The sequence below is a fragment of the Globicephala melas genome, chromosome 18, assembly GCF_963455315.2.
Source record: "Globicephala melas chromosome 18, mGloMel1.2, whole genome shotgun sequence".
Lineage (NCBI taxonomy): Eukaryota > Metazoa > Chordata > Mammalia > Artiodactyla > Delphinidae > Globicephala > Globicephala melas.
The window spans coordinates 11,055,737-11,073,694 of record NC_083331.1 but is presented as its reverse complement, the minus strand read 5'-3'; the positions used below and the strand labels follow the sequence as shown (position 1 = coordinate 11,073,694).

The 17,958-nt window shown below is 32.8% G+C and overlaps 1 protein-coding gene across 4 annotated transcripts in view; it reads right to left on the bottom strand.

Annotated features, from left to right (window-relative positions):
- NBEA (neurobeachin) overlaps positions 1-17,958 on the bottom strand; it is a 627,505-nt gene that overhangs the window by 364,901 nt on the left and 244,646 nt on the right. For 3 of the 4 annotated variants that reach the window (XM_030882520.2, XM_060287860.1, XM_060287862.1), the window contains 2 exons: positions 14,061-14,215; positions 11,682-11,808 (listed from right to left, as the gene is read on the bottom strand). In XM_030882520.2, coding sequence (XP_030738380.2) covers positions 11,682-11,808; positions 14,061-14,215 — 282 coding nt within the window. The remainder of the gene's footprint in view (positions 1-11,681; positions 11,809-14,060; positions 14,216-17,958) is intronic. The other variant, XM_060287861.1, reaches the window with a different exon arrangement.

The following is a 17,958-nucleotide window of genomic DNA, read 5'->3' as shown; positions in this document are numbered from 1 at the left end:
ATTTTACCCAGCAAGAGATTAAAGGTTTTAAATACAGGAGATTATTATCAAATAATACTGCCAGATTTCTCTATCAAGCAAAAACAAAATTTTCTAAGTGGAAAAGTTGCATCATCACTTTTTCATAGTGAAGAAAATGGACATATAGATTCATCATAATGTGTTTTAAAGTAAACATAGTGTAAAGTATGTTATCTTCATTCTTACACAATTTAAATTCTCAAAGGAAATGATATAAACATAAATTTTAGCTTTATACCCTCCCTCCTCTATCATCTGGCAGATAACCACCAATTACTAAAAAAAAAAATTTAAAAAGATATATTGTGCCTATATTGTTATTTCAATTATCATCTCAGATAAATACACAGTATAAAACTATTTTTTCCCAATCCCAAGGCACATGAAAAATGTATCTGTTAACATGTTAAAAATTCTTTAAAATCTTAATAAGGGAGAACTCTTTGACTTTATAGCTTATAAAAATAAATAAATTATTCTTTCTCTTGAATGTAATTTTCATTTTAAAAGCGGAAGGAACCTATAGCTACCAGAAAAAGAACAAGGTCCTTTGGCAAATTATTTTCTAAAACAACTAGCATATTTCACTTAATTTAGGGAAAACACCAAGTACTAATTTTTCATTTGGAAGTTTTCATTTATTCAAAAAACATTCACTTAGTCTAAGACATTTTGTGCAGAGAAATAATACAAATGTAGACTTGATGGGGAATTTGCCCTTCAGAGTCTAGTGTGAGGGTTATAATCTTAATAATCTGTTTATAACTTCTTAATATTTTAGAACATTCTTGGGACCTAAATATAGAATTTGTCAACTCTAGGCTGAAATGCATTCTCTTAAGCTACTCATTCCTCTCTCCCCACTTTATTCTTTTTCATTCTCTTCAGTCACACTAACTATGCTTATGATGCTATTTTGACTTTGGCTATTTTTCTTGATAGTAAGCACAAATTTTTTTAAGAAAGAGAATTACTGATTTCCATGAACACAATTATGGTTGCAACTTGGGAAATTTATCAACCACTCTAACAAAATGACCAATGATAGGAAAACTAAACATTCAAAGGATATAATAATGCTTTAGATGAATTTCTACAGCTCTAGTGCCTGGATTAAAACAATATGACTTAAAACACAAGAGTTTAGTTTAAAAAACACAATCATATATTGGTTTTTACCTATATTAAGGAAATCTCATTTAGAGGGGTTTACAGATTCTAAGTAATTTGTAGGAATAAAACTATAAATAATCCATTAGAGAAAAAACACATAAAAATCCATGGCTGCAACTATTATCATATATATACACATACATGAAAATTAAAAACACTATAGGAAACTGGAAGAGAATATTAACCTATAAAAAAATCAAATGGAAGTTCTAGTACTTACACAAAAATTAAAATTAAGAATGCAGAAGATTAGAAACAGTTAAAAAGAGAATTAGTAAAGTGGACTAAGGTTAAAAAGAAATACTAGAATAATAGAGAGAGAGAAATAGATAGATAGATGAGAAATACAGAAAATATCTAATATATGTGTAATTCAAATCCCAGAGAAAGAACAGAATGATTCTGAAGCAATATTAGAAGAGGTAATGGCTAAGAATTTCCCATTAATATCTTTAAAGCATTAAAAGGAAATAGCTTCCAACCTAAACTCTACTTTGGTTCAAAATATCCCTCAAAAATAGAGGTGAATTTCAAAGATATTTAGTTAAACAAGAAGTGAGGGAATTCAGGAGTGTCAGGCCTGCACTAAATGAAATACTAAAGGGGGTGCTCTTTAAGAAGAAAGAAAATGATAGCACATTTAAGTCAGATATTCAAAAAGGAATGATGAGCAAAAGTAAATGATAAAAATTTGGATAAATCTAAATATGTTGACCAATAAAATAGTAATTATATTCTCTTGTTGCATTTACAATTGATTTTTTTCAGTACGCGGGCCTCTCACTGTTGTGGCCTCTCCCATTGCGGAGCACAGGCTGTGGACGTGCAGGCTCAGCGGCCACGGTTCACGGGCCCAGCCCCTCCACAGCATGTGGGGTCTTCCTGGACCGGGACACGAACCCGTGTCCCCTGCATCGGCAGGCGGACTCTCAACCACTGCACCACCAGGGAAGCCCTTGCATTTACAATTTTATGTGCACACACACACACACACACACACATGCATACACATATGTATAAGTGTATTTGCCAAATTTGGAGTAGATGAAGTTAAGCTACACTGAGATCCATACATTGTCTGGGAAGAGGACTTATATAAATCAGGAATTAATGCTGCAATCTAGAAGATGATCACTTAAAACACTATTTCTCAAAGTGTATTCGTAGAGCCAGCACACCAAGATCACTTCATTTAATGGTTAATTTTATGTGTCAACTTGACTGGACCACAGGGTGCCCCAACATTTGATTAAATATTATTCTGGGTGTGTCTGTTAGGATGTTTCTGGATGAGATTACAATTTGAATGGGTAGACTGAACAAAGCAGACCGTCCTCCCTAATGTGTGTGTGTTCATCCATTCAACTGAAGACGTGAATAGAACAAAAGGCTAGATAAGAGAAAACCCCTTCTACTTGATAGTTGGTCTTTGCTGGCCTTCAGACTCAACTGAAACATCAGCTCTTCTGGGGTCTTGAGCCTCTCAGCTTCCATACTGGAACTTATACCATCAACTTTCCTGATTCTCAGGCCTTCAATCTTGAACGAGAACTACATATTGGCTCAGCAATGTGTTTTAACAGGCCTCCCATGTAACTCTGTTGCATACTGATGTTTAAGATCCACTGCACTAAGGAAAAGATAATAAGGTATAAACTTCAACCTAACAGTTTCTTGTTACTTCTCTCTAGTGAATGTTTCTTAATGGCAATATGAATAAAATTGATTAATCACTGCCAAGACTTGGAAGTAAGGAAGGAAAGCAGAAACAAGCTCATAATAAGCATCAAGAATAAAAAGGAGGGGGCTTCCCTGGTGGCACAGTGGTTAAGAATCTGCCTGCCAATGCAGGGGACATGGGCTCGAGCCCTGGTCCGGGACGATCCCACATGCTGTGGAGCAACTAAGCCCGTGCGCCACAACTACTAAGCCTGCACTTTGAAGCCCGTGAGCCACAACTACTGAGCCCGTGAGCCGCAACGACTGAAGCCCGTGTGCCTAGAGCCCATGCTCCTCAACAAGAGAAGTCACTGAAATGAAAAGCACATGCACTGCAACGAAGAGTAGCCCCCGCTCGCTGCAACTAGGGAAAGCCCACGTGTAGCAATGAAGACCAATGCAGCCAAAAATAAATAAATTAAATAAATAAATTTATTTAAAAAAAAAGAATAAAAAGGAGGGACTTTCTTACAGATTATATGAATGTTAAAATAATAATAAGAGAATATTATGAACTACATTATGCCAACAGAATCTACCAAAACTTACACAGGACAAAAACTGAAAATCTGGGGATACTTGTAACATTTTAACTTAAAAACTTTCCCCAAAAAGGAAATCTAGGATCAGATGTCTTTGCTTGTGAACTCTACCAAATATTTTAGAAAACAAAGAAAAACAAATAAAAAATACCAATCTTACATAAGCTCTTCAAAAGGTAAAACAGATTTTACATCACAAAGAAATTGGATTTCTTTCAGGAATTAAAGGTTTGTTTAGCATTTTTAAAATTAAAAGTCAATATCATAGACCATGTTAGCAGAAAAAGGAGGAAAACCACATGGTCATCTCCATGACTTACCCTCTCTTTAGAGATAAAATTCTATACCCATAATGATGGTAACTTGGTTAATTATAAACACAAGAGAATTCTTAAATTTGATAAAAAGTATCTTTATTAAATAGACAGGAGACATCATAATTAATGATGAAATGTTCAAAGCTTTTCATTTGAGATGAAGACAAGAATGCCTTTTCTAACCGCTTCTATAGAAAACTGTATTGGAGATACTAGGTGATACTATAAGTCAGGAAAAAGAAATAAAAAGGTGTAAGTATTTGTATAATGGGGGATAAAACTTTCAACATTCATGGATCAAATGACTGTCCATACATGCTTAGTTAGAAAGAATTATAGATAAATTACGAAACGTAAGTATCAAATTCTACTTTTCACCTTGAAGGGGTTAAGATGGTCTACAATTACCTCCCATGCTAACAACTAGAAAATTTTACAAAATGCGGAGAACAACTATTTTCATACAAAATGTGGGGTACAAAATCCTGAGGAAAGAGAAACAAATGAGGTGAGTCCCACCATCACCCAGATTTCCTACATGGAGGTATTTCCCATATTAGGGCAGATACAGAATCCAGCAACCTTTCTCAGTTGACAAGATTAAAACTGTAGTTCAAGGAGGCAAAGGTGAATAGAATTTGGAGGGCATAGTATGCAAGAGGAAGGTGTATGGAGAGCACAGTAATCTTTGGCTGAGTAACAATCTAGGTATGGGATGCCTGAAAGCTCCCAAGATTAGAGTAGAACAACTTCTGAAGAAAGAACAATTATGGAGGAGTCATAACAGGCATCTTCTACATCTCACACAGGTCTAGAATTGTCTGCGTTCCCTCTGGCCAAAAAGGAGGGACCTCCTTAGATATACTGAGCGTTCAGGAGAAATCCAGCACACTTTCTAAGTGGCAAAATTAGCCCAAGAATAAAGGCCACCCTAGATCTGCCTTAAAAGATCTTAAAAATGCTTCATGAGGAAGAATGGTCTTTCGAACAAATGGTGCTGCAACAAATGGACATTCACAGGAAAAAATATAAACCTGGACATAAACCTCACACCTTACACATAAATTAGCTCAAAATGGGACCCCGACTTAAAACTAAAACTACTACTTAAAACCACAGAACTTTATAGAAGACACAGGAGAAAATCTTCAGTACTCAAGGTGAGGTGAAGAGTTCTTAGACATGACATCATAAGCTAGACTACAATAAAAATGCAAAGTTTCCTCTGCCAAAGACTTTATTAAGAGGACGAAACACACGAGCTACAGTCTGGGAGCAAATACTTGGAAACAACAATTTTGAAAAAGGACGTGTACTTAGAATACTGAATTCTTAAGGCTCAAAAGTGAAAAAGCAATCTAATTATAAAATGGGCAGAAGATATAAACAGACATTTTGCTGAAGAGAACACACTAATGGAAAATAAGCACACAAAAAGATGTTCAGAATCATCCATTAGGAAAATACAAATGAAGACCACAATGAGATATCACTACATACCTACCAGAATGGCCTTAAAAAAAAAAAAAAAAAGGCAATGCCGAATGCTGGTGAAAATGAAGAGAAACTGGACTATTCATACATTGCTGGTGGGAATTTTTTATAACACTAAATAGGTATTTACCATATTAGCCCAGTAATCTCACTCTGGGCACTTATCCCAGAGAAATGAAAATGTATGTTCACATAAAAACAAATGTTTATTGTAGCTTTTTTGGTACTAGCCAAAAATGGAAAAAACCCGAATGTCTTTTAGTGGGTGAATGGTTAAACAAACGGTCGTACATCCACACCATGAAATAATACTCAGAAATACAAAAGGACCCATTAATACACACAACACTTGGATGGACCTCATGGCATTATACTGAGAAAGGTCAATCTCCAAAGTCATCTCTGAAACACTTAGAAGTCAAAGAAGAAATCATAGAGGAACTTAGAGAAAATACTGTGTGAAAATTAAAACAACATTAAATTTCTGAAATACAGCTAAAACAGTGCTTAGTGGAAGTTATGGCTTTAAATGCTCGTAATAGAAAAGAAGAAATCTAAAATCAAAGATCTAAGCAAGGGATTGGCAAATGTTTTCTGTAAAGGGTAAGATACTAAATATTTTAAGATTTTAGGGCATACTATCTCTGTTGCAACTACTTAACTCTGCCATTGTAATGTGAAAGCAGTCACAGGCAATATATAAACAAATGATGTGACTGTATTCCAATAAAAGTTTATTTACACAAAGTTTATATATAAAGTTTACGATGGCAGGAAGATTTGGTTCCTGGGCTGTAGTCTATAGACTCCTGATCTAAGTTTCCACCCTAAAAATCTAGAAAGAGAAAAGTAAGTAAACCTGAAATAACTAAAAGGAAATAAAAAGAGTGGAATTTGATGTAATAGAGACAGAAAAAAAATTAATGAATTTAATGTCTAATTTCTGGGGGGAAAATTATAATATTGAAAAGTCAATGGGTACTCTAATAATGCTAAAATGAGAAAAGGCATAAATTACAAAATCAGGAATGAAAGAGGAAACATCATTAGAGATCCTACAGGTGTTTTAAAATAATAATATAATAATAAAATTATGAAAAACTTTTATGGCAATAATCCAATAACTTAGATAAAATGACTAAATTCCTAGAAGTCACAAATGACCAACACAGATGCAAAAAGAAAACAGAAAATCTGAATAGTCACTTATCCAATGAAAGAATTTAATTTGTAAAACCTCCCCAGTAAAAAAAAATATTCCAGGCAGAGATGGCTCCACTGGTGAAATCTCAAAGCTACAAGAATAAATAACACTAAAGCTACAAGTGACATTATCTTTCACACAGAAAATAATAAGGAAATTACAGATAATATTGAGTTGAGAAAAGTCTAAACAATCTAACAAAGACTACTAAATTTAAGTGGATTAAGCAAAATTGCAAGACATAAAATCAGTGTACAAAAGTCAGTTGTCTTTCTATATACTACCAACACACAAAATCTTTCTTTTTTGTTTTCAGTCCTATTGAGATATAATTAACAAGACAATCATCAATTTGCTCTCTGTTAAGAAAATTTACTTGCATTTTCTATCATTTTATATAAATGGAAACATATAGTATTTATCCTTTTTTGTTTGGCTTCTAACTCAAAATTGGAAATTTAAAGTAAAAATTTTTTTTTTTTTTTTTTTTTTTTTCCGGTACGCGGACCTCTCACTGTTGTGGCCTCTCCCGTTCCGCACGCTCAGGCTCAGCGGCCATGGCTCACCGGCCCAGCCGCTCCGCGGCATGTGGGATCTTCCCGGACCGGGGCAGGAACCCGTGTCCCCTGCATTGGCAGGCGGACTCTCAACCACTGCGCCACCAGGGAAGCCCAAGTAAAAATTTTAATTTAGAATATCATCAAAGACATGAAAAACTAATTAAAAAAAAGACAAAACTAAGTACAAGACCTTTACAATGAAAGCTATAATAAGTTGCTAGAGAAATTAAAAACCTCAATGAATGGAGTTATAGACAATGTTTGTAGATTAGAAGGCTCAATATTATTAAGATATCAATTCTCCCTAAATTTAAATAAATATTCAACACAATCCTAATTAACATTTCAACAGGATTTTTTTTTTAGAAATTGGTAAGCCCATTCTAAAACATATAAGAAAATGCAAACAATCTAGAAAAGTCAAAGCAACGGTCAAAAGAACAGAGTTAGAGGACTTATACTACCTGATTTCAGGATATTCTATAAGCTATAGTAATAAAGTGGGGTACTGGCATAAGGACAGCCATATAGATCATGAAGTAGTATGGAGTCCAGCAATAGGTTCACGCATAGACAGCCAATTGATTTTATACCAATGTGCCAAGGTAATTCAGTGGTGCTGAAACAGTGATATACATATGGATAAAAACAAAACTGAAACTTTACCTCACCACACACACACAAAAATTAAGTGAAAATGGATTGTAGACCTAATCATAAAAGCTAAAACTACAAAACTTTTAGAAGAAAATATATGAGAATATCTTCATGACTTTCGGCTAGGTAAAGATTTCTTAAGATACAAAGGCACAAACCATAAAAGAAAAGATTTTTTGAAACGATGGACTTGGTGAAAATTAGAAACTTCCTGTTCTAAATAATTTTAACAAAATGAAAATATAAGCCACAGAATGGAATATCTGACACAGGACATACAATCAGAATACATAAAGAATGGTGACATTTCACAAGAAAACAACCCTACTTTTTAAAAAAATAGCAAAAGATTTCAACGGTCCATTAACATATCAGAAAAAAAACTCATCATCTTTAATCATTAGGAAAATGGAAAATAAATCCAAATGAGATATGATAACCCAGAAAAGTCTTAAATTATAAAGTCTTAAAAAGACTGAGAATGCCAAGTGTTGACAAAAATATGGAACAAATGGAACTTTTACACATTGTTGAAAGGAATATAAAATGATACAACTGCTTTGCAAAACAGCTCAGTAGTTTCTTATAAAGATAAGCCTATACTTCCTATTCAACCAGTTGTTTTATTCCTATTTACCCAAGATCATATGTCTACAATACAGTTGTATTCAATTCAAATGTCCATAGAATCTTTATTTATAATAGCCCCAATCTGGAAAAAACCCAGATGTCTATCAACAAGTGAAGAGATAAATAAATAGTGGGATAGCCATATAACAGAATAATACTCAAGAATAAAAAGGAATGGACTGGGCTTCCCTGGTGGCGCAATGGTTGAGAGTCTGCCTGCCAATGCAGGGGACACGCGTTCGTGCCCCGGTCCAGGAAGATCCCACATGCCGCGGAGTGGCTGGGCCCGTGAGCCATGGCCGCTGAGCCTGCGCGTCCGGAGCCTGTGCTCCGCAACGGGAGAGGCCACAACAGTGAGAGGCCCGCGTTCCACAGAAAAAAAAGGAATGGACTACTCATAAACAAAAAGACATGAATGAATCTCAAAATCTGAGTGAAAGAAGGTAGGCACAAGAAAGTGTATTCTATATGATTCCATCTATGTGAAATCCTAGAAAAGACAAATTTAAATTATGATATTAAAAAGCATATAAATGCTTGCCTGGGGAAGGATGGGGTAAATTATAAATGGGGCACAGGGAACGATATGGAGTGATAAATATATTCTACATCTTCATTGCGGTAGCGGTTGTATGGGCATATAACTGTTCAAAACTCGTTAAAATGTACAGTCAAATTGAGTATTTTTAAATTGAGCTTAAACAATATAAACAAATGATCTCAATAAATTTATTTTGGAAACTAGAGAAACGAAGATACAAACACAAAATACTTAAATTATAAGAATATATCATATAAAAAACATATAATATGGGGAGGGGGAAGGGTGAGCTGTGACAGGGCGAGAGAGAGTCATGGGCATATACACACTAACAAACGCAGTAAGGTAGATAGCTAGTGGGAAGCAGCCGCATGGCACAGGGATATTGGCTCGGTGCTTTGTGACAGCCTGGAGGGGTGGGATGGGGAGGGTGGGAGGGAGGGAGACGCAACAGGGAAGACATATGGGAACATATGTTTATGTATGACTGATTCACTTTGTTATAAAGCAGAAAGTAACACACCATTGTAAAGCAATTATACCCCAATAAAGATGTTAAAAAAAAAATAAAAAAAAATAAAAAAAAATTTAAAAAAATTAAAAAAAAATAAATAAAAAACATATAAGACTTCTACATAAAAATCTAAAAATCATTACTGGAAAAAATTTTTTTTAAAAACTAAAGAAATGGGAGGAATAGAAGCTGTTCATAGTTTGGAAGTCACAATATTGAAAGAGATCTATAAATGAAATATAACTCCAGTTGCAACAGATCTATAAATTCCATTCCTTGCTAAAATCCCAGCAAGTTGTTTTCAATATGGATACTGATAAACTGATTCTAAAATTTAAATGGAAGTGCAAAGTATCAAGAATAGCTTAGGCTTCCTTGGGAAAAAAAAAAAGGACAGGATGGGAAGACATTACTTATCCAGATACTGATCCTTATTAAACCTAAAGCTAATTATGACAGTATGTCACAAGGATAGACAAACAGACAAATTGGGTAGAATCGAGTGCCAAAGCAGAATCCAGTATACAGGAACACTTGATTTGTGACAAAAGCGGCAGAGCATGGGAGACAGGAGAGTTTCTCAAATAAATGGCACTGGGTCATCTTGACATCCATAGTACTCCTACGTCATAAAATTCACAAAACTCAATTCCAGATGAACTATGTATCTAAATATAAAAAGCACAAATAAAGCAGCCAGAGGATGAGATGGGGAAAATGTAGGCAAAGATTTCATCTATAACATAAAAAGCACTGAAAAACAAAAACTCGATAAATTGAGTTTCATTAAAATTTACAACTTGTGTTGATCAAAACATATCACATAGATAATAAGAAAAGCCACAGAATGGGAGAAGATATATATACAACATATAATCATCAAAGGGCTCATTTTCAAAATGCATAAGGAGAAGAGACTTTACAAATTAAGAAGACAACTCAACGTTTTAAAATGAGTAAGAGATTCCAACAGGGAAATCACAAAAGAGGAAAACCAAAAGACCAATAAATATATAAGAAGGTGCTCAACCTTGTTAACTATCAGGAAAATACAAACTAAAAATACAATGAAATACCACTATACTTCTACCAAAATGGCTAAAATGTAAAAGTGACAATACTAAGTATTGTTAAAGATATAAAAAATTAGGCACTCTCATACGCTGCTAATGAGTTAGTAAACTTGCATTAACCACTTCGGAAAACATTTGGCATTATCTAGTAAAACTGAACATACACAAACACTATGAATCAGCAATTCCATTCAGTTATTTACCCAACAGATATGCATACAAATGTGTAGGATACCCAAGAGTAATGTACAAGCAGCACTGTTATGTAAAAAAGCAGCATTATTTGCAATAGTCCCAAACTGGAAAATTCCAAATGCCCATCATCAATAAAATAGATTAATAAATTGTAGTATACAACCACCAAGGAATGAACATGAACAAAACTATTGCTACAGGCAATACAGATAAATCTCATAAACATAATGTTGAGAAAAAGTAGCCAGAGACAAAAAGAATACATACCGTGCAACTCCACTCATATAAAATTCAAAAAAGACAAAACTAATCTAGTATTAAGTCAGAGTGATGAATTTGAAGAGGAGCAAGAATAGTGGCAAAAAAAGGAGCAAAAGGTGGGGGCTTTGTGGTACCTGTAACGTTCTATTTCTTGCCCTGAGTGATAGTAACATAACATCGTTCTTTCATTGAGCTTTTACACTTCAATTAAAAATGTGAATACACACACATACTGTGTGTATGTATATGTGCAATTTAACTCCAAGCATTTTGGTCAAACTCTTCTAGGAATTCTCTCTGACATGATACTGCAAATCATTTTTATCTATTAATCGCGATAGAAAAGATAATGTTTGGTGATTCAACTTTCAATTATATATGTTATATATAACTCTGCAGATTTATTTTGAAAGTCTATATTTTAAACTCACCACCCCAAAGATGTCCAATTTTATCATGGTGCCACGTTTGCACGTTTCTACCTTACAGGAAACAGTAATGTGCTATATGACAATGGATTATAAACTCAGGAAAGTCAGATCATGAAAACCATTCAAGATCTCTCAGTTTAGACTGAAATATAATAAATGATTTTTATATAATGAATAACTATCTAAAAATATCAAAACATTGCAATTATGAGATATAATCACAAAATACATAATTAAACATTCTTAAGAATTCTTAACCATATCTTTGTATTTAATGTATTCTGTTTCACTATTTTTGAGGTGAGAGGAAGGGAGTAAAAGGAGTAAAAAAACAAATAGTTATGTATACCTCATATTTTCAGCCGAATCTTCTGGCATTGGAGCAACAGTTTGTACAGCTGGAAGGTTTTTGCTGGTAGCACCATTCACAAAACTAGAAGAGGAGGAAGAAGAAGAGGACCCCGAATCCACGGCACCTGTTCCCAAAATAATAATTTTTAGCCTTAAGTATAAATTTATTTAACAAAATAATTTTCATTACATCATTACTATCTGAGTTTGAAAAAAATATTCATCTGAATTTCAAAATAGAATTTGGCCATTAAAAAATCATTTGGTCATCGGTACACTAATAACTCTTTATAATTATTAAAAATAGCTATTGCATTAAAATCCAGTTTATTTACTTATGTTACTCTAAACAAAACTACATATTACAAATGGGATATAAATAAAAGACATCAACAAATGAAAATAATTTTAGATAAAATGAGGCTGATAAAACAATGAAAATTTAGATGTGAAAAATTTATGTTTTTATTGCTATATTGTTATATTTTTAGTTTTCATCATATAAGATATAATTTGCAATAAACTATCTCAACATAAATTTGTGGCACTGCAGCATCAGTGCTTATTTTGATAAAATGATTGCTTAAGAAGGGCTATAATGAGTATAAGATTTGTACCCGATTTTAAAATAATGAGTTCTCCTCAACGATATGAAGACGCCATTTTAGAACAGATTTTCCTATATTAACACCATGTAAGTATATTAAATAGCAGTGGAGTTGAGGGACATCTAGTGTTCCTAAATATTATCTTATCTTTATCTTATCTAACACTAATTCCCATAAAACTGGGATTTTCACAACACTTACACAGCATGTATATGTCAAAATCTAAACGAGTCTTGGGTCCAGTTTAGATGTTGGCCCTCAATTTCTTTGTGTGTGTGTTTGTGTATCTGTATATATGTATTTCTAAGGAGGATGTTCATTACTTACATTTTTTTATTGTAGTATATGCTTTATACTATCACTGGACTTCTAGCTACCATCATTTCCCATATCTATTATTAATTCATAGAATAGGAATTAAAGGAAAATATCATACCTTGTTTCAAATAAAGATAAAAGAGAGATGACTTGCTTTTTCATTTACTTATCTCTTAAAGAGTAAGGATTTAGTCAATAAACACCAAATGTAGATTTTTTTCTTTCTACTACATTGGTATATTTTAAAAATCTTAACACTTTTCTGAGTATACATTTCGGTAAAAGGAAAACATTTTTATTCCTTTTTCTAGAAAGCAGAATGAGTATAAGGAGTAAGACTGTAAACTGGATAGAAAAAACTTTATATAAAGTTTTCAGATAAGTCAGATACAAATATTTATATATATATCTATACATAAATCAAAGATGTTTTGTTTTTTAACACAATTCCATTAATGATTTTTATTTACTAACATAAATATGCTTGATAGAGTACATTCTACTTACTACAACCCCATAAATGTGCTGTTCATGATATGTCAGACTGAGGTGGTATGATAAACAAGATAAATACAGAAAGCACAAAGAAGAGCTATGAAATTAATAAAAATGGGAATAATCTAAGTAATGATAATAGATGTAAAAGTTCAAGGCTATACAGTTTGGAGAAGAGAAGGCTACTATAGTCAGGGAAGAAAAGTCAGGGATCATCTTGCGTTGTATAAATACCTAAAATGGAATCACAAAGATTTGGGTAAGGATTTATTTAGCTAATAATCAACAGGAACATTTCTGGAAATTTACAAAAAAAAAAAAAAAGGTTATTTTAGGCAGGCTTTTAAAATCTGTAGTGATTTGGAATTTTCTGTTTCTAGAATTATTAGGAAAATGTTGGACAATGAATTGGATATAATTGTAATCTAAGTATATAAATTAATTCAATGTCAAACAATGGTTCTTATTCACATGCACGTTTTGTCAAGTTGAGGCTCTTGCATATCGTCAAGGTTCTCAGGGGAGCTTGGTAAAAAATACATATTAGGTTTCAACCAGTAAATGTCACTAAATCTGTTTTCTGTCACTAATATATTTAATATACCTTGATACTCTTGGTACAATTTACTAATTTTTATGTATCAAATGTCAGTGTTCAAATTATCTTTTAGTTTTGCTCCCCAAATATCTTTCAGCAAACTGAGTTCACTCTGAAAGTAAATAGCATCATGTTTTGAGAAGACTCAAAACAAAACCCCCAGTGTTCTCAAACTAAAAAGTACACCCTAGAACCATAAATTCTGAAAGATAACATGAAGAATAACCTTCTTAAAGGTTAAGGTAATCTTAAATGATCAGGGTATTTTAATTTTTAAGATCAAATAAGCAGAAGAAATGAAGATACAGAAAACAGAAAGAAAAAGATGAGGTATCACAAAAATAGATAAAGACAATACCTGTTGTATTAATCATACTTTTTGGTGTAGCTCCAGTAGCAGCAAATATATTAGAGGTACTGCCTGTTGGCAGCCCACTTCCAGCAGCAGCAGCTCCTACAGTGGTTACAGCTAAACTACCTGGAGGGGGCTTCTTAACAGGGACCACGACACTCCTGCCAAGAAATGATGAAAAATAACACAAGGTCTAAGATGAATTCTAATCCTGCTATGGCAGATACATGTAATCAACATCAAATTTTCTTTTCTTTCTTTAATTCCTGATCCCAACTTAATTGGTGAAAAGGATATAGACATTAAGGATATATTGTAAAGTGTGTTAACGATTATAATTCATTTGGCAAACATTTATGTAGAATCTAGAATTTGCAAATCTTTTTTAAGATGACATGTGGTCTATAATCATGAATCTGGGAAAACTGGAAAAATGCGTGCTCAAGTTAGATTTTTCATATGCATATAGGGATTTTTTTTGTGTGAAAACATAGATACATATAATGTTCATCCTATCTCTATCATATTCTAAATGTGGAAAATAGTCATAAAAACGTTTGAAAGCCAAATTCTGAAGCTTCCTCATAGTAAAGCTAAATATTAAGCCAAGAAATATGGAATAACAACTAATGGCATAATAAAATTAAACTTTATTTTCCTGAACAAAATTGAGTTGTTTTTCATAGTAGGAATGCTATTATAACGAAAGAGAACTGAGAGGATACAATAGACATTTGGTAAGAGATCTATTTAGCTTCTAAACTTTGTGAACTTAGAAGTTGAAAATTTCCTCATGTTTCGTTAGCATATTTAAATGAATTTCATAAAAAAAACATTTCTGAACTTAACATCTGTGTTAACCCTAAATAATAAATGGATGTGAATAGTAGTCAATTTAAAAGATAAAGAAACTATTTCTTTAACATAATAAATATCTTTACTTCCTTTCAGTGAAGCTTCATTTTTCTCAAAGTTTACAGCATTCCAACTCCATTTAATAAATACTTTCAAGCATTACTCATTGAACTTATTTATCTAGAAAGTAGATGTATGAGATATTTTAAGTTCAAATATAATGCTTGAAAACTAATGACTGAGAGTAAAAAATATCCAATCTAAACTAGGTCTTTTAAATGTATTTATATTTTATAATTTTCTCATTAAAAAGTTCTACTTAAAGGAAACTATATCAATGGCTCATTGTCAAATAAGTCTATGGCTTAAACTTCCTTAATACCAATGATTTTCAAAGAAAAATGACTTTGTCAATACAAAAAATCTAAATTTATAAGAATTATTATTTTCAATTTTAGGGGTATTTAAAACTTTTTTGTGACCAAAGTAATTATAATCTTAAATAATTTTACTCGTGACAAAAATCTTCATTATCTCTTTCTGGATACTTTTTTTTTTCCTTAATGGATAGTGTCAAATTCATCAGACTCAACCTTGAACTTTCAACTATCTTATTAAATTTCCAAAAGCACACACTATGCTTTCAATCCCTTCATTGATCATTCCTCATCGAACACCTTCATTTATTTCACTGAGAGGTGGTGTGACATTATGGAGAATACAGGATGTGGAGTTAGAAGATTAAGGCTTGAGAACTAAATCACTCTCAAGCTATGTGATATTAAATTTCAGTTTTTCAGTACAAATGGCAAGACAAATGCCACTTCACATATGACTGGAGAAATTAAATGAGACTGTATTTAAAAGAACTTTGTCAATTATGAGACGCCTTATAAATGTTAATAACTGTTACCATTTTCTAAAGTGAAATAATTCTCTGCTTCCAAGATAAGGTATTTAGTTACAGTGATCTACATAAAGATCAATAGAAAAGAAACCAAACTAATATTTTGGATTTATCATCAAAAGTCTTCCCTAAACTTCTAAACTATTTCATTGCCTATCTAGAAAGAAGAGAAAATGATCAATTCTTGATTTGAAAAGAAGTCATTAGTAAAACTACAATATTTTTCCCTAAATCTCTCATTAAAATCCTTATGGATAAAATACAGAAACACAGGCTGATTGACAGTGCTGTGAGACAAATTTGTAGATGGTAGGAAACCGATCATTACCAACTTTGTACAAAAGCTCTCTGTAACAGGCTACTACAGGCATCTTGTCAAGTACTGAGGGTATGAGATATGTATTATGAAAAATTAGTTATATGAATGAGGGAAAAAATTTTCATCTCAACAACCTGTAATGATGGCTTGTAAATAAATGCAAACAACATCAAATGCCTTTCTACTAAAAAACTTCTAAAAACATCTGATTTAATAGCAATTGACATGAAAGCCTCCAGACACTTCACTGACAGCAAACTCAGCAGTCTGGTAGTTAGTACAACATGGGATATAAATAGAGTACAGTGTCTAGAAGCCCAGTTTTTAATGTCAAACAGACCTGAGTTAGAATTCTACCTCTATCTATTTTACTTTGGTAGTATATATATGTCTAAGGTAGTAAGCAAATAAATCTCTCTAAGCTCCATTCTCCTTACCTTTAAAATAAGACATAATAGTTTGTACTTCATAAGATTGTTACAAAGATAAAAGGATATACTGCATATAAAATGCTTAGCACTTTACCTGGAATATTATAAGTGGTCCAAACATTTTAGCTATCATTAGTATTGCTATGGCTCCCAAAAGTGCTGATGCGATCTGGGTCTACCTCAGCAACAGTATCCAGAGTCAAAGAAGCAATAATCCTGATATACTTTGTGACTGTCAGACCTCATAAAGTCCTATGTATAGGTTTAGGCACCATATTTCAAGAATAATGACAAAAAGCATCATGTCCATAAAAGAACAGTTAGGATGACAGTAGATCTAGAACACAAGTCATATCAGGAAAGACTGAGAGTCTAGAAAATTATAGTAAAGACGTGAGAAAAAATTACACCAATTTTTTAAAATCTGAAGGCTTTTGACAAGGAAACAAGATGAAATTTCCATGTATCTCCAAATACCAGATTAGGGCCAACAGGGTAAAGAACTCTCTAGTAATTTTTATGAGCACCAGTTTCCAAACACTGATGTGTTCAAAGGCATAGGACGACCATGTCACAAGAGTGGTGGTGAGAGAGGTGGGAAGCTGGTTTGACTGATTTCTCCAATTCTTTTTCAATCCATAATTTTATGTATTTGTTAGAACTACTATTTCCCCTTCGATTATTATGCCGAAATTGTTTATCTAGAATCAGAGGACTGTCCATTTAGGTCCTTAATATCATTTCTTCACCAACACTACCCATTCCCTAACACCTCAGACCATTCTCTCTCCTAAGCAATATATTTTACAAATTATTTGAATGTTTATACTTGCCAGTATGTGTTGATAACGTATTAGTTATTTTCTGGAATGTTATTATGTATTTGCAACTACTTATATATGAAAGTAAAAATTTTCAGCTTTTACAAAATCTTAGTCAACATTTTCCACTTGGTTACTTATCCCCCCCTACATCAAAAGGCTTACCTAGGAGTCTATGTACCCATTGTGGGTACCCCATTAGGGTGCATAAAAACACACAAATTTTTAGAGTATATACATTTTTCTAGGGTGAGCATACAATTTTTATCTGGATTTCAAAAATATAGCCACAAAAGTTGAGCCAACAATCTAAACTATTAACATATTCCGTTCTTCTACTAGATCTGCCAGTCATACTGATGGATATCTAGAATACTCTACACTACACACATTTTAAAAAATGCATTATTCTATCTTATGAATATTCTTTCCATATTTTCCCATACAATTTCACACTTCTGTCCCACAACTTTAAGACTGAAAACTATAAAGAAGTGGAAAATTCCTTTATACTACATATAATCTATACATGTGCCAAGGCTGTAAAGGTTATCATCAAAGTAGCACAAGC